General features: G+C 39.8%; 1 protein-coding gene across 1 annotated transcript in view; it reads left to right on the forward strand.

Moving 5' to 3' along the window:
* The window catches only part of si:dkeyp-14d3.1 (transmembrane protein 132C), a gene marked incomplete in the record, with an annotated part of 190,754 nt that overhangs the window by 130,729 nt on the left and 37,249 nt on the right, over positions 1-22,776 (forward strand). The window contains 1 exon segment of the mRNA XM_036144547.1: positions 20,880-21,023. Coding sequence (XP_036000440.1) covers positions 20,880-21,023 — 144 coding nt within the window.

Raw genomic sequence — 22,776 nt, forward strand, 5'->3', positions numbered from 1 at the left:
TATTTTCTATCTCTTTAGATACACTCGCAAGTTTTCCCAATGTTAGATTTGGTGACATGCACTATGTATACGTTTCCCCCACGTTTTTTTTTTTTTGTTTTTTTTTGTGTGTCTGTCTTGCACAAACAACTTCCAGAGGTGCAGAGCAACTCCTGCTTCAGCGCGAAACACACGAACCAAATACTCATACATGAAGACACATTCAGAACTCATTAACTCTGTCCCTTTCCCTCTGTCCCCTTTTCTTTACCCTCTTTCACACTCGACCACCCCCCCCCCACAGACAGACACACACACACACACACACACACACACACACACACACACACACACAAGGTTTTTACAATCTGCATGCCCCAATGTGTAAGAAGCGCACAAGCGAGAAAAAGGAAGGCTGAATTAGATTAGTCGGGATCACTGTGGCATGAAAAGCTGCACAGATAAGGTCCTCTCCCTCCTCCCTGCTACACTCCTCGCAGATAGAAAAGAGGAAATAAGGTAATGTAAAAGCAGAGCCGACATTCCCCCTTTGCACACACACACACACACACACACACACACACACACACATACAGATGGATCAGCCCACACCATCACCTTCTCAAGAGAAAACATGTTCCAATTCTAATACAACGGGTTTTCCTGCACACACAACTGAAGTCTGTAATAGGAGTGCTGAAGATGAAGAAGTCGTACTCTTGGATAGAAAATATTTTATCCTTGTACGCCTTATAATGAGGATTGTTGAAATAAGAGGTGGTAGACCTGCCAGGGGGTTAATCTTGTAACGCAAATACTAACGAATATAAACAGATCTTTTCTGTTTCTTCACAAGGACATTACAAGTAAGGTGGCTGCATGCGCCAGTTTGCTTTGGTGATATGAAGGCGAAATAAAGTTGTCAGACTAGATATTCCAATATTTAAAAGTTCCAACTTAAGAAACTGATGTGCAAGTTAGTGAGTAAGCTAATGATCCTCAGCAGTAGTACATCCAAGTTATTTCTTTAGTAGAAGATGCTGTAAAGGTAGAATTCAACTGACTGAAGTTTTCTGGGTCTAGGTTCGTTCAACATCTGAAAAACGTTGATTTATTCCTTTTGGCAGGATTTACACTCTGCTGATCGATCCAGTAAAAACACAGTAAGACCGTCTGATTTCTCTCCACCTGCAGCCACTGCTAGAATGCCGCCTGTTTCATCTTGATGGTGGAGAAAAAAAGAAAAAAGAAAAGGAGCTACAACAGAGAGCTAAACATGTTTGAAACTTGCCTGAAGCTGCAAACCGGGATTTCAGTCTATAATATTTAGGGGCGCTTGGGATCTGCTGTAACAAAAATATAAACCCCATTATAGTGCAGAGCCACTTTTTTTGGAATCCCCGCTATTTACCATTTTCATGTTGTTTTATTACTTTGCACACGTGCATTAAAACATGGCTACACACCTGCAGTGTGAATGTAGCCTGAAGAGTCCTATTTTTTTTTTTTTTTCAAATCAAAATATGGTCATCCCATGCAAGCTCCCTGTTTCAATGTAGACAACTGTAAAGTAGTCTCCTTGGTACCTTTGTTTTGTGTTTTTACTACTGTTAATACTTGTAGAACAGGTTCATGATTAATGATGCTGACAGAAAAAAGTTATAAAAAAGATGTAAAGGAATGAGGGGAAAGGGGAAAGGTGAAATGACAACAAGAAAAAAAATCTGTGATAGTGGAGCGATTCTTAAAGTAATTCTTAAATCTCTTTTTTTAATCAAGTTAAGAGGACAGACTTCAGAGAGAATGCTGAGGGCATATCTTGACACAAATGATTCTTTAGAAAGTCTGTTCATTTGTAATTAGCTCTAATTAGTCTACTAAGCTTAGGCCAAATCTTGCCACAATGAAAAGGGCGCTGTAATTGGGTTTCAACCTAAAATTATTTCAAAAATTGAATGAAGCTGTATACCTGACTATGTCTCTAAAGGTTGCAGGTTAATGAAGCTAATGACTGTAAGTAATGGGAAGTTTATTTTGGGTTTGATCACATTTATGGTCCATTACTTCAGCAGTTGTTCCGACCCAACCCTGTCCCTTTTACGATGTGCTGTAAAATGTTGCAGCCTGCCGGAATAGTTTATCATAAAAAAGGTTTTTATTTTTTTATTGCACTACAGCAGCCAAGTGATAGGCTTTGCCATGAGTAACACTTGTGGGAAAGGCAGCAGCGTCCTTTTGAGAGAAGAGTTTCTCTTTTTTTAGCTCTCTTTGAAGAAGGTTCCTCCTGTGTGTTGTCACATACCCACATGCATTGGGAGGGCTCACAGCACCGCTCGCCACTTTGTCACCAATTTCAAACTGTGAAGCAGAACTTTTGCAAATGCAGCAATTATTTCAAAGCACAAAATGGAAGGAGTAGTCAGATGTTTCAGTGGGTTCAGAGAGAGAAAATGCCTCCCAACTCTGTCAACTGTAACTGTATGTTTCTTCTTCAGATGGTTTCCTCCTCTTTTACCCCTCCATGTTTCTTTTCACTCTTTATATTTTCTGTTTCAACCAGACAAACATCCATTAGTATATTAAAAATGTAGATTAATGGCCTCCCTTATCAACCCCTGACTCTCCCTCTCTCTGTTGGCATTCCCAATTTCACTTAAGCTGCGAAATAGCAGCAGATGAGTGTGTGTGTTTTTTAGGTCATCTGGAGATTGATTTTTAAGGCAGTAATTGGATGCATGAGAAGATTCCCCAGCACAGCAGGAAGCTAGTTCATTATCTTTTAGCATTGTGAAGTAATACGCTGCTGTCCAGGCTGCCCTCATCGTCATTACCCATGCAGCGGATGCCTGCTGATGGAGAGGGAGCAGAAGGACAGGGCATACATCATATCTCGACTCATCAGTCTTCCTGTTCCAGCCGAGACACCGAACCGCGCTCGCTCACACGCCCACATTCGCGGGCATAGAGATGAGGAGAGATGAAGGCAGCGGTTTGTATTCACGTACTGTTCCGATGTATTGTTAAACAATACATCATCACCCTGGCCTTCTCAGGCCACTTCGCCTCTAACATGATAAAGCCATCAATCAGCATTGTCCAATGAATGTTTTACTTTGCTCTTTTCCATTCTTTTGCCCTCTGTCGCCATGCACATCTTTTCTGCCAGGCAAGTAAAATCTGGAGAACCATTTATCAGCAGACACGAGTGCTTACATGCCAGCTAATCCTGTGGAAATACGTCCAGGGCCTCGATTTTTAAAAACTATTTATCCGAACAGTGTAGGCGGCACACGCTGGGAAAGCTCTGTGACTTTGGCCACTACTGCTGAGCACCCCCTCCCCATCCCCCCTCCCCTCGCGGTGCTTTAATGAAATAGGATAAAATCTAGCTTTTTTCACTCTGAATGAGTCACACAGTTTACAACGAGGGGCTGACGGATGGACCACAAGTGTGAAATCCATTAGCATTATACTACAGAGGCTGATGATGAAGTGGTAGCACTTATTGAGGCTGCTGCCGTATGTGCATGTGTCACCCTCCATGTAATGCTAATTAGGCCAACAGATTGTGACAAATGCTTCTTTAATCCAGAACATGATAGCTCTCTTTGAGGCAATATATCTCAAAGGGATAGCTCATGAGTTTTGAAGTGAGGTTCTTTTAAAAGGTTATTAGCAGTTCACATCTCACCTGCAGTATATAACTTTCCTGGCGTCTTAATTTCATGTAAATCCAGATTAAGTAGTCCTGGAGGCTGCAGCTAACTTGTAGTCCGAGAGGAACCAAGACTCAAGCAGACTTCTGCTTTCTTAAAATAACTCCAAATTTTTTTTAAAAAAGTGAATTTTGCAAAGGCTTCTTTTAGAAACTTTTAAGCATTGCCAAATTTGCAGTGGGTTATGTTTTAAAATGCTAGTTGTTTAGATGGGAAATGGAGACAGGAGGCAGTACACTACCAAAGATCTTCCTGTGTGAAACACTTGCAGAGAACGAAATATGTAAAGCAGTTCTCATTTGTGTAACTACCAAATACAAAAATAAAGGCTCTTTAGACATTACATTACAATTCAATAAAACTACTATGATACTTCTTGTTTTTACATGATCTAGGTGTTTTGAACTGAAACTCTCTAGAAGCTTTGTGTCACATGTTTTACACAGGAAGATCACTGGTCGCCTCTATTTTCCCATGCAAATAACCACTGTCGCCACTACTAGTTAATAAAATGCGCTTCCATAAAAACCTACAAAATATTTTGAGATTGAAGTTGATGTTTAAAGTCTGTTTGTCTTGGTGACTGTTGAAGCACTTATTCAATTTACTCATTCATCTTGATTTCAATTAAATGACAAAAGAGTGGGTCAGATCAACTGACAAATATAAATGTATATTTTGTTTTTACTTTTCCAGACAGAGTAACTGAAAAAGGAAATACTGATGTTTACTCAGTGCTGGTTTTGTTCGGCAGGACCCCATCCCCATTTTTTCTGGGCACTGTTAACAGGAAAGACAAATTTGGCAGTTCAGAAAGACAAATCTTTGAGAATATGGACGTGGAGAAGAAAGAAAGAATCACCAATAACTTTTTAAAGGTAAAACTGTTTTAAAACTACAGTTGGCAGTGGATGAACAGCTCTATCTTAGCAGATGGTTTGACTAATCAATGCCAAAAGCTACAATATTATAGTACTAAAAGGTAACTACTGTAATGCAGTGATAGAACCCAATATTCAAACCAGACACAACATTTGCGCTTAAAAGGTTTATTTATAAAATTAACAAGCCCTGGTGCTGGTATTATGCAGATGGTTCTGGTCAGGGGCACAGAAGGCAACACTGGGCAGATGCTTTGTAGCCAATCTGGGTAGGTGCACTGGAGTGACGCTGGGCAGGATCCGTGGCATGGAGGCTGACAGAAGTCTAGGGCAAGGCAAGGTTTGAGGTTGTGAGGACAGTCCAGGTTATAACCAGGAAACAAAAAGCTAAAGAGGTATCCGACAAGGGCAGGGCAAGAATAGGGAAATCCAGAAAACAAGAACCTGGTCGGAGAACTTGGCAGATTGGCATGGATGAACACTGGCTCTTTCTCACACTGTGGCTTACAACAATCTAGCTGAAACTGGCTGTGAGAGGCAGGTATATATGGTAGAGATGTAGGTGTGGGAAAAATGCAGGTGATTAAGTGTAACAGGTGCAGCTGCTCACTCAAATAGCAGAGCAGTGAGTGGCAAACAGCCAGCCAGCCAAAAAGAAAGAAAAAACAGAAACGGAGAAACAGTGCAGAATCATGACAACAGTATAATATAATTAATATAATGTAATTTTTCACCAGTATTAATGAATGTTTGAATAAAAGCACGTTTATGCTTTCATTGAAACACAGGCAGCAGCGGTACATTAAACCCATTAGAATTACAAGAACATGAAATACATTCAAAAAACAAAACTAAGAAAAACTTACATATACGGAATTAAGCTCAAATCTCCTCACTATCAATTTAAAAGATCTCAAATATATTAAGGGTCTTAATTTCTAGTCATTCTGCATCATTTGCTGGAAAATAAAATCAGCATTTACAACAGCTTGTCTGCAGAGGGAAGCATGAAGGGCTCTAGAATGTCATGGTAGCTGGCTGCATTGACTGTGGACTTCAGAAAACACAGTGGACCAACACCATCAGGTGACAAACCATCACTGACTGATGAAACTTCACATTCCACTTCAAGAAATGTGGATTCTGTGCCTATTCACTCTTTCTCCAAACTCTGGGACCCTAATTTCCAAATGAAATGCAGCATTTACTTTCATCTGAAAATAAGTCTTTGAACCATTGAGCAAGCTCCTTTTTTTCAGTGACCCAGCCAAGACGTTTATGACATAGTCTCTAGTTCAGGAGTGGTTTGACACAAGGAATGTGACATTTGTAACTCATGTCCAGTACTGTGTGTGGTGGCTCTTGATGCGCTGACTCCAGTCTCAGCCCACTCCTTGTGAAGTGGTTATCACTATTGCTGGTGCACCTTTTCCTACCTCACTTCTTCCTTCCTCTAGATTTTCTGTTAATGTGACTATATATATATATATATATATATATATATATATATAATATAATATAATATTCAAACATATTTGAGATATACTGGTATATAAAAACAAGGCAGTGACTGTTCCTACAAATGACCAGAGCTGGCCATTCCATACAAAAGTATACTTCACAATGTTGTGTCAGTTCTTCACAGTTAGTGAGAAACTGGAGCACAGCATGGCACACAGTGTCAACCATATGAGGACGGTGAGCAGAAATTTGAATATAAAATATATCCCAATAAGAGGGGACCAAGTACTGAACCTTGTGGTATCCCCTGACGGACAGAAACAATTTAATTACATTTAGTGCACTGAGTTATTTTACTGAGGCAATCTGTGAACCAAGCATTTGCTTGGATGTTATATAATTTAGTTTTGTTTTCAATTTTAGAGGTAAAATCTTGATACAATGAAACTTTTTTTTTACACGAGAATATACTGAGAATCTCATTCCAACACATGACTACCCTTACCCTTTAAATAGAAGCTCAGTTCAACTATCTCTTAACTTTTAAGTGTTATTAAAAAACACCATCCGGATCGCAGAACAATAAAAAAAAAATTGTAAGGACTGACGCATATTTCCTGAGACAGCTCACAGGAGATGTGGAAAAATGAGTGGGTGATCAACATTGCTGCTGCTTTTCCTGTGCCGCTGCACATGGGGAGGTACTTTCATGAAAGGGAGATACTCTAAGGTTTAATGGCAAATCCTGTGTCACTCAGGGAGACTGCATGCTCTGAAATCCTGCTCTAATTGAAATAACATAAGTGAGTGGGATGGTTTTGTTACCTTTCAAAGCTCTCTCATTACAGTGACATTCAAACAGCTATTAAAACGGGCAACCTCTCACAGAGCTTCTGAAAGCTTCTTTACAAGTGAGGTCAAATTGCTTGTTTATGATGTCTCTGTATTTCCCTTAAGATGACTCGAAAAGGATAGCTTTATTCAAAGGTAAAAGATTACAGTTATGTAAAAGCTTGTATTTTATGCCCACACAAAGTGGCTGAGAATGAACCCAGTGGAACCACTTATGTTTTAGCTTCTCTAACTGAATGCTGTGAACCTACTGACCTCTGTGGGGCTTTAGACCTTGCTGATGCAGAGATTCTGTTAAAGACAACATCTAGACCGTAGATCAGTCCGCATCCTGCATATTTCGATTGTTTTTTTTAAAGCCTAGTCCGCATTCGAACACTTTTCTACTTACTTTCCCTTCAGTTTGTTTCGTGTGAGCGGTGAGGGCATGGTGTATGTTTTCCTAACACAAGTGGGTTACCATTAGGCTGACCTGTGTGTGTACTGCCAGTTTTTTGTCCAGAGAACAGTTAAACTGTGCTAAGCCCAGGCATGCAGGCGGCATGAATCTGGATTTGAGAGAGGTAACGAAATCAGACAGAGATCAGGGGGTCATCACCCTACAGGCCTGGCTGGCTGTGGGTGAAGAACTCTTCATCGACAGACTCTGAGTAACAAACGCTTGGCTGAAATTAAGCAGAGTGGCAGAGGTTGGCCTTCTGGTGCTCCGTCATGTTCTCAGTGAGCAAACAGCCTAGGCACAAACAATGTGTTACTACACCAGAGCCAGCATCAGTCAGCTTGCCCACTCCTGAGCCCCCCTGCTGGTGCAGCGAGGTGGTTTTCTCCCCCATGCCTGACCTGGATTCTTCCATAGCTTCATCTTACTGTTGTTTAAATACATCAGGGACATTCATTTTCCTCCCCGACCCTCTGATCTAAATGTATCACCATTGTAGTATTCGTAAGAACTGTAGGGGATTTGTTCTATAAACTTATAATATAGTACTTCCATGCTCAGGCATGTTTTATTCAGGAGCTCCCTTTCAAAGATGGTGGTGCAGTTCATGGCCACTGGGCTCCTGAGGGTAGCTTCGTCCCTCTAGCACCATCCCTCAATGACTCATAAATTTGATGTTGCACGCACCGACTCTGTAGTCTTATGTTAATGGACTTTCTAGGTCAAGCAGATAATAGAACTGAAGATGCATTTAAACATCATCAATAAGTATAACTGCAAAAAAATTAACAACGTTGAATAACAGAAAGTGTTCAGTTGGTTGATTTTATTTATTTTTTTACCCTAAATAAAATGTGGCATGACTTATTATGGGCTTTTTGCACCACTGAAAAAAATTGTAATTCAGGGATGTAGATTAAGGCATCGGGAACAAATTATCATGTAGTCATTTGCGGTGGGATTTGTCACCAGCATGTCACTGTGACACTTCCCCAGAGTCAAAGTTTCCCCATAATTCATGTGCAACTCATAAATAATTTACAGTTGAGAGCAATCCAGTGTGACTAAAACGTTAATAATCACCATGAACTGCCATGTCGATTGTCATGCATAACTGTGCGAGCAGCTTAGATAATGTTGAGGTTAGTTTGAAAGTTTGAATGCAGTATAAATCCATGGTGCTAAAACTGAGGTACAAGTAGCCATGGTGGTAGATGGGCTGCACTCACTGGTAGTGAGAAGAGGTTTTGAGATTTCTGTTTCTCTGAGGTGAATACAAACATATTTACTGTGAAGTTATGGATGACAGTAAACCACGGACATGAGCTGGTGGTTAATATATCTGTGTTCAATTTACCTCTGCACAAAAAACTTGGATCTGTGAATTGTATCAAACCAAACTTAACCATGTTTCAGTGCCAATTTTCAAAACCAGTGGGTTTTCCCAATCAATATTTTATATGGCCAGGTTAAAGACAATGAGAATGTATTCCTCTGCATTCTTTATTGTCAAGCACTATAGCAACATCTTTATTAAAGGTTTTATATTACAGTTTGTGTGATGTATTTATTGAAATAAAAATTGTGAGAGGTGCAAAGCTTCTATGAATGAATTTGTTATGTAAGTTGGCCATGTTTGATTTTGAGGTCAGTGTTGTTGAGAAGACTCTCCTTTTGAGAATTCCAACTTCTAGAGCTCTTTCTGTTAATTTATCCAACTTCACAGAAATTAAAATGTTCAAGTACAAATGGAAGGCATAATTAAGTAGCATCATTCAACCAATCATTCAGATTTGATAGATAAACACCATCTAAGTCTTGTTGTACTACTCTTTTAAGACCTATGTAGAAATAGGTGTAGTTGGAAAACTTTTTATTTGCTTAAGTGGTACTTGTTATTAAAAGGTTTGATACCCAGTGGTGTAAATGATTCTGCCTGTGAGTCAGCGACAGCAGTTTTTACATCACAGGTCTTTTGAAATTATTTTAATTACCATGCTCTTCAGAGGGACGTGGGCCTGGTCATCATAAGTCAAATTCCAGAAAATCATTGAGACAACATTTTAGGTTTTAATATTCTACTTCATTCTGGTGCATTGTTTTTTTGTCAGGACCTTCACCCAAATGGTCTCATTATGTATTTAAATGTTTGCTAGAAAATATTTTGTTTGTGCAGCTAATCAAAGAACCTAATTAGCAGCAAGGACTAATGAAAACCCATCTCCCATAGGTAATTTTGGAAATCTGTTCATTCACTATTGTTGAAGGTCAAGAACAGCAGCACCTGGAGTGAAAAATGGTATCTGGCATGCCAATTTTAAAAGGTGCCACTTTTTTACAAGCATGTGTCGCTGCTGTCTCTCTGTCTTGTTACTGGCTGTTATTTGTGTTCCCTGACTTAGCCAGTACCTTCCTTCAGTGTCTCAGCTCCCTGCAGTTCCTAGCTATATCTGAACTGCCTTTCAACTCACCGGTCTACCATCCAGTTACCAAGCTCTCTTGCATGAGTGGTTTTTGGTTTTCTCAAGCCAGCTTGACACTGACAACGTTCCATGTACGCTTCGTCATCCATCACATGTGCCATGCAGCAATCCACAACGGATGCATTTAGGATCTGTTCAGGCATCCAGACAGCCTGCCCCCTCCCTCCTTTATTTTAAAATAAATACTTCCTGGATCTGACTTCCTGTCTGGTTCATCTGGTTTTTGGAAATGTATGAGTTTGCTCCATCATCTGTCAAAAACAGACCCAATCTGTATTTCTGATGGACAACTGTAGAGGGCTCTCCATCATGCTGCAGAGCTACACGGAGCTGGTCAGAGTTATTTTATCGAATAGGATGTCTTCAATTTGGGACGTAGAACAAAACGCACAGATGATAGAGTCTGTGTGAGTCTGTGAATGTCTGCTCCTCTGTTATTGTTGCATGCCTGATTTGTTGTTTTATGAGTTTAGTTAACATTTACTATGCACCTCATTACTATGTTTCGTCTTCAACAACACCAGTTCATAACATCACTACTGTTATGATTTGTTAGCAATGGGATTTGTTAGGGTATGGGATTCTCAAAGAATAATAACCTTCAGTACTAAAATCCTGGTTTCAATCATTGAATTAACACAAATATTTACAACAAAACAGTCTAGTATGTCAAAGAACACAGCTCTGGATTAAACCAGGGAGTCAACTTCCAGTGAATAATTACCTTTTTTTTTTCAAGTGGACTACGTTGTCTAATGCAAAATACAACGAGGAAGTAACACCATCAACAAGAGCATAAATCTTTTAACGGGAAGAAATAACATTGCTGCCATCTGCTGGGCGTTTCTGTGATACTGTGAAAATTAAGAGGGGGCAGACTCTTTCAAGTTTGATACAGAATTGTCTGATACAGATCTGCTATAATGAAACCTTCTTTTGGGGGTGGAGAACTCAGTTAAATTGAACTCAAAGGTTATTAAAAATGGTCAGATAGGACAGGGTTGTGAAGAAATACTGTTAATGCTTCACAATCAATGCCATATGTCAGCTGGTGGACAATACAAAACAACAAAGAGAAGAGGTTTTATTGCTTTGCAGTTTGGATGAGGGAAACTAAAGATTTAATGTTTAAAAGAATTTTAGTTAGTTATTGCCCTGGAACTAATTAATAAATCAGACTGAAAGATGGTTGCTACTCCTCCTCCTCATCCTGGAGTTCTGGGAATGTGGAAACTTAAATAATTACAGGAAGTTGACTCATTTATACTAACATAGTCCTCTTGTAGCCAGGTTTCTGTGAGACAAAATAAATCAATCTGATTGTCAGAAATCAATTCATTAACTAACAACGTCTTTGGAGGAAGATATCTTATATTCAATAAACCACATTTAATTGTATTGTTTTTTTGGTTCAAGTTGAGTCGTATGGTTTTTTATGAGATTTTTATGATTTACTCCTTTTAGATAAATTTTTAATCTGTTTAGTTTTGGCTGTGGGAAAGACACCGTCTCAATAGGGTAATGAGCGGGCAACAGTACAGAAGCTGCAGAGAAGTGTGTTAAACTATGGCTCTGCTTACTGGTCTGGACGCTGGGTGGTCAGTATTTTTGGAAAACTAATAAATCCGGCCAGATTCCTACAAAGAAGAGCTGCACCATCCAAAATGGGATGGATGGATGCCGTCTCTCCGGATCAGACCAGATTATCACCAGTTATCAATGCAGTTCACGTCGTTTTCAGGACACCACCTAGACAACCGGCGGTTGACTGATGACATGCAGCTAAACATGTCATCACTGGTCAAATCAGGCAAGGGACCAGAGAAAATTACGGAGTCTGACATTGTTTTAGCAAACTTAATTAAGAAAATATTTAAAAGAATAGACTAAATCTTTATTGTCCACCTGAGTGGAAAATTGCTTTTAGCTCAACAACAGACAAGATCAAATGACAAGTATTATAAAAAGCAAATAATCAAAATCAAAATGAAATGCTTTGATTATACAGCATTACCAAAGTAATACACCAGTTTTATTTTGTTAGAGTGGGCAGATTACTTCGATAAATTAAGAATACTAATAGTATTTGGGATAACTGTTTGGTCTTCAAGACAGCCTATGCTAATGATTAGTTTTGTCACAAGTATGAACCACTACTGTACTTTGTAGAGAATTATTGGAAATGTTTGCTTGCTGATAGAGGTGTACACTTTCACCACGAGATGCAATTGTATAACTGAATCTCCCTAACTCAAAAATAACATTATGAGTTGCACGGACTCAGTTCACTTCATGTATGACAAGACATCAGCTGTCCAACAAAGCCTTTTAAGGTTAATGAAGAGTGAGAAGGTTGAGGGAGGACCACCACTGTGGAATCCTCAGTACCAAGGGGGTCGTGAGTTTTTGACTGTCCTGCTGAGTACTGCTGACACCTCCTCTTAACCACTGACTACAAATCCAACCCACCTTAAAGCCTCCTGAACTTAGGAAGCTGAAATTGATGTAAAAGGGGATAAGAGCTGTCAGCAATCATTTTCAGACTTCTTCGTCATCCTTTCAGTGTGAAAGTAGGTCAAATGTTTGGGGGGTTTTCTAACCATTTTGCTTGCCATAATCACATTCTTTTTCCGTTTGTTCCAGCACTTATGATTTAAGTAGCTGAACCAGGAAGCAAAGTGGAATGTTAACACTGTCTGAATTAATGCGTCCTAAATATGTGTAGCACACATATCCAGACCTAACAGGGAGCTGGTGAGCTTTTTTTGAGCTTGTCTCAAAAAAATTAAGTTTCACCATGGTAACACATGGTGACAATAAAGGTTCTTGAGTCTTGATTCATATCAAGTCAGTTGATTTTTACTATATAGACAGTTTGGCTTAAAAATAATCTACTTTTCTTAAGATAAATAACACACAGTTTTGTCAGACCAAAACGTCTGAAAAAGATTACTAGTTATGTTAACAGAAAAAAATATATAAATAATGCAATATTCTGGCAGTGCTTAATTCATGTCAACTTCAGAAATCCTGGATTTGCAAACCCCAATATTAAATAAGTCTACAGCAAAAACATGTCTGATCGAAAGACCTATTTATCGGGTAAGACAGTGCATCTAACAAGCTAATATTACCAGGTTAATTACCCAGGCGATTGCCTCGGTTAGCTGACATGTTGTCTTCTATTTTACACAACACTTTAGCTTGCCGGTAGTGTTTCTAAGACGCTTTATCTTAATTAATAGTAATTAGCGGGGAACATTTAGCTTCCATGCCATGACTTCTCAAACAGCATTTCTTTCCATGTAAACGAGAGAAATGAGAGTCAGTAGTTTGGTGGTATGGAGAAGATGAGTGTGGAGATCTTGCCCCTTACGCTCAGCTGAAGCTGCGATTACATTGTATTAAAAAGACTTTGAAATTTAGGAGTGATGGAAAAGCTTAATGGGTTTGAGACCCTATTTTTTTAACTGTGGTATACCTTGACAACTTTGTTTAATGTGATGTATAAAAAGTGCTGGACTGAGGTGTTGCGTCATTCAACTGTACCAAGCAGAACAACACAGAACAGCAACATGGCAACATCCCTGGTGCTGCTGCAAACTGCTGTTCTGTTCAAAAATATCCCTATATTTAGCAATATTCATCTTTCCCTCAACTCTGGCCAGTTTCCTAGTCCCTGCTGCTGAGAAACATCCCCACAGCCTGATTCTGACACCACCATGTTTAACGTTGGAGATGGTGTTGTTTCACTGACGGGATATGTTGGATTTGTGCCAGAGGTAGTGTTTCGACCCTCCATTGTTTACATCTCGGTCCTCCAACATTTTCCAAAGAGATTACATCAGCAGTCTCGTCATCATTCAGGTGACCAAGTATCCCACTCACACCAAGCAATAGCTTCTAACGACCCGGGACAGGGACGGGTGGGTCATTGATCTGCATCTGCCCTAGAATGGGCCTAGAAGGATGGGCCTTCATGTCTTTAAAAACAGCAGTGCACCGACTGAAGGTTGCTCAAATGTGAGGCACCAGAACTGACAAAGACTCCTGGATAGATGTTGAAACGTTTTCAGAAAGAACTAAGTTAGAGTCCGGTTGCCTCCGATTTAAGCCTGCTTGCTGTTGCGATGACCCGGATAACTGAGAATTTGCACGGGTAGGTATCGTTTTCCTTGGTAGCTGAAAAGTAACATTTTAGTCTCATCTGACCGGAGCACCTTTCTCCATGCATTTGGAGAGTCACCCACATGCTTTCTGGCAAACTAAAAATTTGCCTTCAGATTTTAACACTAAGTACAGTAATTAGCCCCTTTTCCATTAGACGCCCAGGGTCTAAAGCCCCAGACTTTGGTTTCCTGGGGTAAACCAAAGTCTGGGTCTTTAGGTTAGTTGTGTTTCCATTTGCTAGGGGCCGTTTATGTAAAACAGCCGAATGATGTTTGAAAAAGTTATGAGGAAAACTTAAGTACCACTGTGTGGCGGCAAGAAAACAGACAAAGGCAGAGAAATTGTATCCAAATCCTGCTGCCACTCATTCGGACTCCGTAGAAACAGGATGGAGAATGTGCAACATAGAGTGTGATATCTCCTTGTAGCCCCATCTACACCAGCTTAACCCTATTCCACACCGCCGGGCTCCACTCTATTCTTTTCCTGTTGGTACAAATAAATAAAATAAAGCACAGCTTATTTCTGCCTGCACAGGATGTTGACCACAGTGGTGTGGTGACAGACGCGTAGGGGCGACAAGACTGATCTGTGCTTTAAAGTTTGCCAAATGTAGGCACACTTGATTCGGAAAATTATAATTAACTTAAAACGGCAAACACATCAAGCCAAGATTTTCCCATTCAATATATGTTATATGCAGATATTCCCCCAAAATTTAGTCAACGGTTAATAGTGACTTTTCAGCCGCAACGAACAGATCCCGCTGCAGCAGCGGGGGTTGCTTCCCCGGGGAAACCATTCTGTCAGTGAGCCTCTGCCGCTCCCAACAAGGCTAAACAGTATTAAAATTGGCTCCACCCTTGTGGCAGACAGTTTTTCTTGCAGCGTGAAACCCCCCCCCAACAAGCCCCAGGAAAGCAGAGCAAAGCACTGGGTTGCTTGAGGAACCAAAGCCCAAGGAAAGTAAAGCCCCAGGAAAGTTAAATAATTTAAATGTGAATGGAAACCCTACCTGGGATTTGAAAAGCTCCATGCTGTCTCTCTGATTAATGCCCTCCTTCCCCGGTCTCGCATGCAGGTTTATTGTGGTACCATGTGCCTTCCATTTGAAGATGTATTTGACAGTGGTCTGGGGGAACATCACAGATTTGGATATATTTTTTATAATCCCACCCTGACTTGTAATTCCCCACAACTCTTTCCCTGACTTGTTCCCTGAGAGGCCCTTGGTCTTTATTGATCATCCTAGTTTAAAGGTGCTGCAGCCTCTGGGGTCTTTTAGAAATCTATCTATCTATCTATCTATCTATCTATCTATCTATCTATCTATCTATCTATCTATCTATCTATCTATCTATCTATCTATCTATCTATCTATCTATCTATCTATCTATCTATCTATCTATCTATCTATCTATCTATCTATCTATCGATCAATATAGTTTCTACTTTTAAATAACAGGCTGAAATGCAACAAAATAGGTAAAAAGCCTTAGGGAGTGAATACTTTTGTAAGGCACTGTATGGTATTCTGCACTCTCACCTCAAACTACTGTTAGAATTTGTGGGTGTTTATTCAATATATTTTAAAAGGAGGTATTTTTGTGTCAAAAACAAAATAGAACAAATGATCAGCTATATAATTTTAGGAGAAGTAGAAAAAGATTTTTCTTTAAACGCAAAAAATGTTTTTATCTAGTTTTTAAATTCTGCTTGAAAACAGCAGTAACGTGGTAGTTTTAATCATGGTTCTCAAACTGTGAGAATCGCATAGAGGTCCATGCATAGTTACAAATAACCATTGAGTTTTGGGACATTCGGTTATTTTGCTGAGCTAGACTTCCACCTTGACTACTGACAGTGATTGGGTTACCCTTTCTATAGTGTCTCTTCATTATTGACTGAGGTACCAGATAATTAGGCCCTCAACACCACTATTTATTCTTAGGTGCCAGTTCTTTTTGTCCTCAACATGATTCCTCATTACATCTTCTTTTAAAGTGAGCGGAGGTAATTCCCGCTCTGCCATTCTTGACCGACAGTAATGAGGGGATCAGTTTGCTGACAAGCATGAGCCTCAGACAAGGGGCCGCAGCCAGAAAGCACTCTGAGGTGTGTTAAAGGGCAGCGAGGCATAACTGTGGTGGGGAGAGGGTTTTTGGTCACTACCCACCACCCCCACCCCCACACCTTTACACTTCTGCCATGTCCATGCCATCAACCAGGAAGAAGCAAGGAAAATGAGAACATAAAGACAGAAGAATTACAGGTCCTTTCTTGGGGAGAGCGAGAGTGGGATGGCAAGAGAGGGGCGCAAGAGAGAGGCCCTCATTAAAAGGCCGTGTCTTAGCCTCACAACCATCCCACCACTTCAATGCGCTGTCGTGCAGTGATGTATCGCTCTGCATAGTGCTACCAAGGCCTTTATTCCCACTCTTCTCCATGTTTCTTGCCTCTATGGCCAATTAAACGCCCACTGGAATCAAGGGAAGGAAGTTTCACATTGAGCACTGCACAGCATGGAGAAAGAAATTGATGAAAGGACATGTCTCTTTTTTGTCTACTTAATAGCTTCAGGACACTGAGTGGCATTTAATGGCAACCGTATGAGTCACAAGTTAAATATTCCAATTTCTATGTTTCTCAAACAAAGCTGACTTGTCAGTGAGTGATGAAAATGTTGTTCTGAGGGATGGATTTCAGGGAGTACAGGTTAGTCTACTGTTGGCATAATTCATGCTGGCCTTAATTAGACTTAATTAATGACTTTATAACAGTGGTCCACACATCCTGTTCATTCTGGGGGTTTTTTTTGTTTGTTTTTAATTAATTTATAGAATCTCTAGCCTGTGCTTTATGTGCAACTGTATAGAAACTGTTAGGTTTGGTATAGACAGAGCAGTGAGAAGCTGCTATGATCAGGTGCACAGAGCATTGCCCTTGTATTTACAATACTCTTGTTTCTGCAGCGTGACACAGTCTCTAAAATCTTCCGTGTGACATGTGCTTGACCTGTTTATCGGTAGCTGTGGCTGGGAACACGGGGTCAGAACAGGGATGCGTTAGCAAGGGTGTTGAGCCAGAATCTAACGTAACAGCGGGACAGCCGGCTTTGCTGCTTCTCATTCTGTCCATGTCACTCAGGCTGACACCATAAATCTCACTTATTTTCAGATCCAACCGAGACATGGGGAGAAATTACGGCCCAGAACACATTACCAGCCACAGCGGCATGCTGAATGCTAACAGAGAGATCTTTGATAAAGCAGACAGGCAGTTTTCCCACAGATTATTGAACAAAAGACCTCTGTCTCGAAGAGCGGGGATTGTAGGTTGGCTTATAAGTCGAGCAGAAACATCAACATCAGCAAGTGAGAATTAAATGTCTGTCAAACATTAATAAAGGTATTTTAGGAATTTTTGACAATATACATTTCTTATTTTTATAGAACCTGCCAAATAGGACAAGTAAGTTAGACTCCAGTAAGAAACATAACACCAGTAGACACCTACTGTATGCATCCATGTCCGCTATATCTGCACAGGATTGTGCAGAAAGAGTAGAGATCATACTTTTTTTCTTTTTGAAACCATTCAACATCAGATTGGACTAAAATGTTTGCCACTGAGACCATATTTTAAAAATTAATCTTAAACTAGTCATTAAAAGGTGTGGCTATATTGTAGCCTTCAAAAAATGGCATGTACATGGATTGACTTTTTGCTGGAGAGAAATACTATGCTCATAATGCATCTTACAGCCATATCCATATCAAGCATATGTCCATAATCTTCATCTGATTTTTATCACTACTACGCAAAATGCAGTTAATGTTACAAAGGCTGTAACGGATCATATAGTTTCTTGTGGATCTATCTATCTTATAGAAATCCCTTTGTAAACACCACTGCATTCCTTTTTTTGCCAAGGGGATCCCTTATGGCTGGTTGATATGACTCTCAAAACAACTCTCTGATATTGCCATGCTGTAACAAACTGTAAACTGTACTGGCAAGACAATTTACTTAGACCCCAGTAATGATGGCACACATTGTGCTCTGCATGACACATTAACTTATGCTTACCACAATGTTTTTATGTGGGTTATTAGTCACTCCATTAATCTTTAACAAAGTATAATAATAATAAGTATGATTATTATTGTTATTATTAGTAGTAGTGGTATTCGTATTATTATAGGCAATTTGAAAAGAGTATGATTTTTTTAATTAAAAAATATATTTACAGCCTTCTGTGAAAAAAATCTGCATCTGCATTACAAAATTCTAAAATCTTCTTACAATTGTTGACCAGATTTTTGCACATTTCCTCTGATATTTTCATGTTTTATCTTTATCTTTGGTGATTACCTCAGAGTCTTTGAGGTTTCCTAATCTTCAGCCAAAGATTCTCCATCAGAATAAGGTTAGGAGTCTAATTAAGCCCTTAAAAAACATCAATATTTCTCCCCGTCACAAGAAACATGACGGTAAAATTAAAAGATCACTTTAAATGTAACTCAGTAAGGGTTATGAATGATGGACTCAGGTGTAGGTAATATTTTTTCCTGGTTTGACAAGGCACTGAGATCATAACAACTGAGATTTAGACCTGCATTGTTTTCTATCCTGTTACTTTTAATTAGAGACTAATCTGATTATTATTCTTGCTGAAATTAGATTTATCAGTGAAGGTCAGAAGTGACGAATATGAGATGTTTACAGCACACCCACACAGACACACACACACACAAAAAAAATGATTTCTAAATGCAAAACCATCATAAAGCACTTTCGAAGTATTCTGAATGAAGGCCTAACAAGATAGCATGCTATAGTTTTTAGTCAAGTTTTAATTTTTGATATGAAATATTTCAAACGCTAATCATATTGAAAACTCATCAGCCATTCAGAAAAATTTGCCACTCTCAAAAGCCCACACTTCATTGTGTCTCTATTCACACTGCTTTAAGCTTCTGACGTGCACCACTGGTTTCCATTTTGTGTTTAATTGCGCTGTCTGTGTTTAAGTGTGTGGACCACTGATGCATCACCGTGGAATCCCGCTGTGGCTTATTACTGCCAGGCACAGCTATCTGCTATTCCTAACCTGCTGGGTCATTTCCAGCTGCTGTAATCTAACATTAGCCTCTGCTTTCACTGGGTCCCAACCATTCTACCCCCTTATATATAATAGATGACCCCCTGGAAATGGAAGAATCCCAGCAGACATAGAATTAATTTACAGCAGTCCTCAGTTTTAAGGAAAATTGAATCAAAGTCAGCGCTACAGACGGAGAGGAGGTTTATATTGCAGTATAACACTGTCACAGTCTATAAAACTGGAATGAAAAGCTGTTTGATGATTAAGTGTTTTTTGTGATTCATCAGTAACTCTTGGCTTCCCTAATAATCATTCCACTCTAAAGTCGCAAAGTCTCCCAAAGCCCGGGCTTCTTTCAATCAAACATAATCCTTCCTTTTCACTCTCTTTCTTTTTGAGCAAGTTTCATTTGCCAGTTCACAAACACAAGGTAAGTCTTTAGAAACAGAGTTGACAGTGCGTGTTAATAAATTGTAGGAATACGCATGAATATGGACATGAAGTCGGTCCTGTCTGTGCTCATCGGGTTTAGCAGGAAGACTCTAAACAAATGTGACATTTAATTCTGCACACATCCCTCCAATCCAGCGATAGATTCTTCTTTTTAAAAGAGAAGGAAGAAAAAGCTGAGGATCCTCAGTGCTTGTAAAGCTTTAACACAATGGGGGTGGTGGGGGGAAAAGTGAGGCCTTAGGGTTCCTGACTATTGAAATGAAGGATATCGGGGGAAGGGAGCCTTTGTGTAAGACGGCACCAATAGCAGAATGATAGCAGCCACACTAAAGGACTTTTGTCAGGCTTTACAATTTAATGAAGTCATTATGGTTCACCAATGTAAGGAGGCCTGATCACTGTACAGTGCGTCCGTTACAGCTGTTATTGAGAATAGACAGAGTTGTTTGCAGAGTTTAATACCAGCATAGGTTTGGGGCAGCTTGTGTAGACCATCTATTGTACTTTGATGAGTAAAACTTCTCTTGTGCTCATCTTAGTCGGTTACGATTGTCTTTTTTGGCAAAAGAACACGAGTGTTAGTGTGTCTGCAGTAAAAGGGACAGATTTCTGTTCAGAGTAATAAAGTTGTGGCAATGAACTTGGGAACCATATCCGTCTAGACCACTTGGTTCAATTGCACATAGTACCTCTTTGTTTACAACCATAACAAACAAAAAAAGTAACCCTAACATGGAAGTATGCATAAAGGTACCTCCACCTCGCATAGGATGCAGGCAGTGTGTTAATGCTGTAAGAAATGATCAAATGTAATTCACCGTTTAAAAGAGTGTGAAGATTTGTTTTATATCCATCAGTGTCTGTTAACTGTCAGCCATCACCCCAATACAGACTTCAATTGTTGATGTGTTTCAGTGACCACCCAGTCACAATAGAGGCAAAGAGCAGAGGATGGCAGAGTGGTGAATGTTTTCCCTCCAACTGTATTCTCACTGATTACTCTCAAACAATTAAAGCTTTTGTTTCGTAATTTCAACGATACTGACAGCTCTAACTAACTCATAGTGGACTTTGCACAACAGAAATCAGAGAGAAAAAATGCTCTTTAAGTGAATAGCACCTTGAATTAATAAGCTCATCAGCTTGTCCTCACCCATTCTTTGCCCACCCATCAGTACTTCCAACTTCACGGGGACAGAGTAATCACAACTGCTGATGAAGTGTCTTTAAGCGATTATTAGTGCCAGTAGTAAGCTGCCTTGTTTCTGTTCTCTCTAAATTGGTATTTGGGTTTGTGTAAGGCATTTGGCTGACCTTTGTTGTCGTTTCTCTTTCTAGGACACCGAGATTCTGAACACTGCTGTCCTGACTGGGAAGACAGTAGCTGTTCCAGTAAAGGTAGTGACCATCGGAACAGATGCCTCTGTCACTGATGTCTCTGAATCGGTGAAATGCCGCTCGACAGATGAGGACGTGGTGAAGGTCAGTAAGGTTAACTGGAAAAGTGAAAAACATTCTGAATTTTAGCTATCCCAATCACACTTTGTCAGCTACTTTAAGTGTTTAGAAGATATTTACATCAATAGCTTGAATTTGGGGCAGTTTCAAGTTTAAGCTTGTTATGAAATTAAATATCGGAAACGTGTGTATCTGAATACAGTATCTTATCCAGAAATATTCAACTAAATATGGACTTTTTCACAGTTGTTTCTTTACAACTGAAAATGTAACTGTATATATATATATATATATATATATATATATATATATATATATATATATATATATATATATATATATATATATGTTATAGTTTTGATTTGATAAAACAACACAAAGTAGTGCATAATTGTGAAGTCGATGGAACACTATACATGGCATTCATATTGTTCTAAAAACAAAAGTCTAAAGCCCCATTTACACTACCCTTGTTAAACCGATCCATGCCGAGCTTGGATCAGTTAACCATGTCGAGCTTGGTTCTGACGACCGTTTACACATCACTCTAGCACGGTACCTCGCCTCCTCGTGACGATCTACGGTACTACTGCTCTCTAGGATTGAAGGAGGGAATCAAGCAAATCAAAATGGTGGCGCCTGTAACATTCAGGAAGTTATGCTTGGTTATAATTGCTTTTTGCGGAGAGTCAGGCGAAGAAGGCAACCTTTGGTGAATTTACTTGACGGAGTCGGCTTTTGGGATGCGAATAAGACAAACAAACATCTAATCAGGGCTTACAGACGCAGGAAACAATGACAGACGTTGAGGTTCATCACACTGCTAAGCAGAATCATCATTTGAAACCCTGTGGCACGGTAAGGAAGCTAGTATTTTTATGAATGTCTCAAACCGCAAAATTAGTCAGTAGACTGTAAGTACATGACGCGGTTTGCTCATGCGCTCCCCATTTACACTACCCTTGTTAAACCGAGCCGAGCCGAGACCAGTCCGTTATCTGAGAACCGTGCCACTGAAAAACTGGGCAGAGCCCTACTATTGAACTGGTCTAGATTTAGCGCGGTCCGGTTGTGTCTGGCTCGGTTCAGTTCAGTTTGCGATCCATTTACACTCGAAAGTTATCTCAGTTACCGAGCTCGGACCGGTCTCGGCACGGTTAAAAAAGGGTAGTGTAAACCGGGTATAAGACATGAGCTGTGCCTTAGCATTCAGCCTTCCAACCCTGAGTTCATTTACACCAAGGTTAAAAACCTATTTGTTTTGAGATGCCTTTGAACATTAATGTTGAAGTTTGTAGTTCAACTTGTCTTATATCTTAACCTACTGCTACTATTCCACTGCAATGTGCTTTGCCCTATAATGTTTATTTTTTTAATGTACAGAACATTGAAAAGTGCTTCACAAATATTCCTGCCTTTCCTCCCTGAGTCAAAACATTGAAGAATTACCTTTTCTCCATATGTTTCCACCATTTTTGTCTGGAGACATTTTTGCAATTCCCCCTTTGCAAAACTGCTCAAGCGTAATCAGATTGGATGACTGGAAAGGTGAAGCTCTGCAATATGGCATGTGGCAAGCAGCAACCAGGACCTCTTGTGGCTATCTTCAGCTGTTTTCCTCTTCCTATCACTCTATCAAATTTTTTCCCACCTGAGCTTTGGGTCTCTGCATCTCAAGAGTTATCATGTGCTCCTTGCCTGTATCCAGGATGAATACTCTACTTGCCTGGTCCCTCAGTTTAATTGGACAGCCATGGCATGGGAAGTTTGCAGTGGT

This window comes from Fundulus heteroclitus, chromosome 12, assembly GCF_011125445.2.
Source record: "Fundulus heteroclitus isolate FHET01 chromosome 12, MU-UCD_Fhet_4.1, whole genome shotgun sequence".
Classification (NCBI taxonomy): Eukaryota; Metazoa; Chordata; class Actinopteri; order Cyprinodontiformes; family Fundulidae; genus Fundulus; species Fundulus heteroclitus.